This window comes from Caenorhabditis briggsae, assembly GCF_000004555.2.
Source record: "Caenorhabditis briggsae complete genome, chrII, whole genome shotgun sequence".
NCBI lineage: Eukaryota > Metazoa > Nematoda > Chromadorea > Rhabditida > Rhabditidae > Caenorhabditis > Caenorhabditis briggsae.
The window spans coordinates 9464389-9466770 of NC_013486.2; the positions used below are offsets into that span (position 1 = coordinate 9464389).

Consider the following 2382-nt stretch of genomic DNA (forward strand, 5'->3'; position numbering starts at 1 on the left):
TTTTTGGGACTCCTTGGACCTCATATGTCTTCGCTTCAAAGAGCCGCTGCTTCATTTCAATTGTTGTATAAACCAAGATCATCTGCTCCGAAGCCAGGAGAGAAGAATGGAGAATCCAGAACTTTTTCGCCGAAAGGACATATCGAATTTAAAGATGTCAGATTCAAGTATGCAACTAGAGATAAGGAGGTTCTACAGGTACGGTTCTGATCGTCTTACAGAACGTTTTACCGGTACATTTCAGGGTCCCCCCCTGGAAGTGTTACCCGGCCAGAATATTGCTCTCGGGGGGGAAACTTAGGTTGGCGGTGTAAAAAGAAAAAAAACTCACTATCTGTAGAAAAAGCGGAAAACCTTCGTTGTGTGGACTGTCGAAGATTGGTTGCAACTACGGAAGTCTGAATATAACAATGATGAGAGGATGAGAGACGCAGAGAACACACTAACACTTCTTTTGGATCGGGAAACTTGGGGCGGCAAACGAGAGAAGTCGATTGCCGGAATAGATACCGGAGGATGTGGTTTTGACTCAACTTTTGATGAAGACTGTTGTGGAGATGATTCAGATATTTCAGCACATGAAGATGCCTCACTGATTGGCCGTTCGGCATCGTTTGGCGGGTACGGTGTAGCTGAAAACAAACGTATTTCTAAATTTTTGTTTAGACAAGGAAAGTAAAGTGAAAATTCACGAGTTCTATCGGAATTCGTAATCTTGTCATCTAGAAAACCATCTCCGTTTTCCAGTTTGATAGTCACAGTTCCATTAGGGAATATATAATTTTTACTACTCCTTGTATCCTTCTGGTTCTTGTTATCCACATTTTTCGTTGTATTTTGATAAGCAAGAACAGCTGAATTTGGGAAATTCGATTTTAAAAATACAATTTTTAAGAAACTTGCCATAGGATACCCTCTCCTGTTCTTCTACTAAATCTCTAGCTGTGTCGATTGTCTCCGTATCAGTTTCATCTATCATTCGTAGTTCGTCCATTGTAAAATGACTTCTGGAACAAATAATCGGATCAATGTCTCTGTTTTGAAAACTCACTTCAGTCCAGAAGTCTCATTGTTTTTTCGTACAGTAGTCGATCCGTTTGAACTGGTTCGCTCGAGAGAACCTCGACTTGCTTCGTTTGGTGTGGCAGATCTTGCTGCTTCTTCTGCTAGACTACTGTTACAAGATCCTGAAGTTGTCGGTGGATGACTACAGGAAGATGATGAAGGCAATGCTCTGTCGATCGGAACGAATTTAAATCTTCTGTGGAATCGCAAACTGATTTCTCCAGGTGTCGTATATATCGAGGGAGACTGTTGAAGTTGATGCTATCCGGGATGTATCTGAAAAAGAAAAAATTTGAATCATAATTTTAAAAAAAACCTCACCCGTTGGCAATACTATTCCTGGGACTTGCGAAATCTCGTTGATTGAGTTGTCTGATGTATCGGGGAAGACTTTGATAGTCTTCGGCTCCAGTTTCCAATGTCACACGACTACCTTCCAAATCGGTGTTTTCAGGAGAGTTGCAAGATCGATAACGACGTCTTCTGGTGGAATTTGAAATTGTTGCAGATGCAGGACGTCTTCTGCAAAATTGGAGGAAAATGGATGGCGGAAACTTCCGGAAAAGAGTAGGTGCAACGATTTCCTTTAGGCGGAGAGAATGGACTCTTTTTGTGTCTTTTCAGATTATCCTTTTATACCGTTACTTAATCCTCTCAAGATTTTCTAATATCTTCTTAATCCATTTGGATTTTTTATTCAATTTGAACTTCTTTAGAAAAAAGTAATACTTACGGATTTCGACGACTCGGGGACATATCGAGATTTCCTTCGCTTCCATAGCGATCATTGGTGGAAAAGTTGGTTGATCCAGCTCGATCTCCCCAAAAAAGATGTTGAAGAATAGGAAGAGGGCGTGGGAGTTGAGAATGAGATGCGAGAGAAAGAGTGGAAGTTCTGAGATCCGGTCGTAGAGAAGATGTAGAGGTACGATCGATTTCTTGTGGTGGTGCGAACATACCTGAACAAGAGATGTTTGATTTGAAAGATACAAAAAAACTTACTGCATATTCTGGTGACTTGAAATTGTTCATCTGTTAACAATTGATCGGAAAATGCATCGACAACATCTACGAACATGTCGAATGAGCATGCGTATAGGCATCTTGCCTTAGTTTTATGGACAGCCAGACGGTCGCATTTTTCATTTAACTGAAAAGATTAAAGAATTTGAAGTTGAGAAATACTTGAGTCTCTTTAGGTATACGGTAGTTTCAATGTTTTTCTCTCAAGGTATCATCTTACTGTAACCTAAGCTTATATTTAAATATTATTCTGATACAAAAAAATCAGAGCTGTGAAATGGCGCGTTCAAAGAT

General features: G+C 40.1%; 1 protein-coding gene across 1 annotated transcript in view; it reads right to left on the reverse strand.

Moving 5' to 3' along the window:
- The window catches only part of Cbr-bpl-1, a gene marked incomplete at both ends in the record, with an annotated part of 6336 nt that overhangs the window by 2352 nt on the left and 1602 nt on the right, over positions 1 to 2382 (reverse strand). The window contains 7 exons of the mRNA XM_045242500.1: positions 308 to 398; positions 448 to 854; positions 886 to 1007; positions 1052 to 1261; positions 1387 to 1587; positions 1799 to 2024; positions 2068 to 2215. Coding sequence (XP_045092256.1) covers positions 308 to 398; positions 448 to 854; positions 886 to 1007; positions 1052 to 1261; positions 1387 to 1587; positions 1799 to 2024; positions 2068 to 2215 — 1405 coding nt within the window. The remainder of the gene's footprint in view (positions 1 to 307; positions 399 to 447; positions 855 to 885; positions 1008 to 1051; positions 1262 to 1386; positions 1588 to 1798; positions 2025 to 2067; positions 2216 to 2382) is intronic.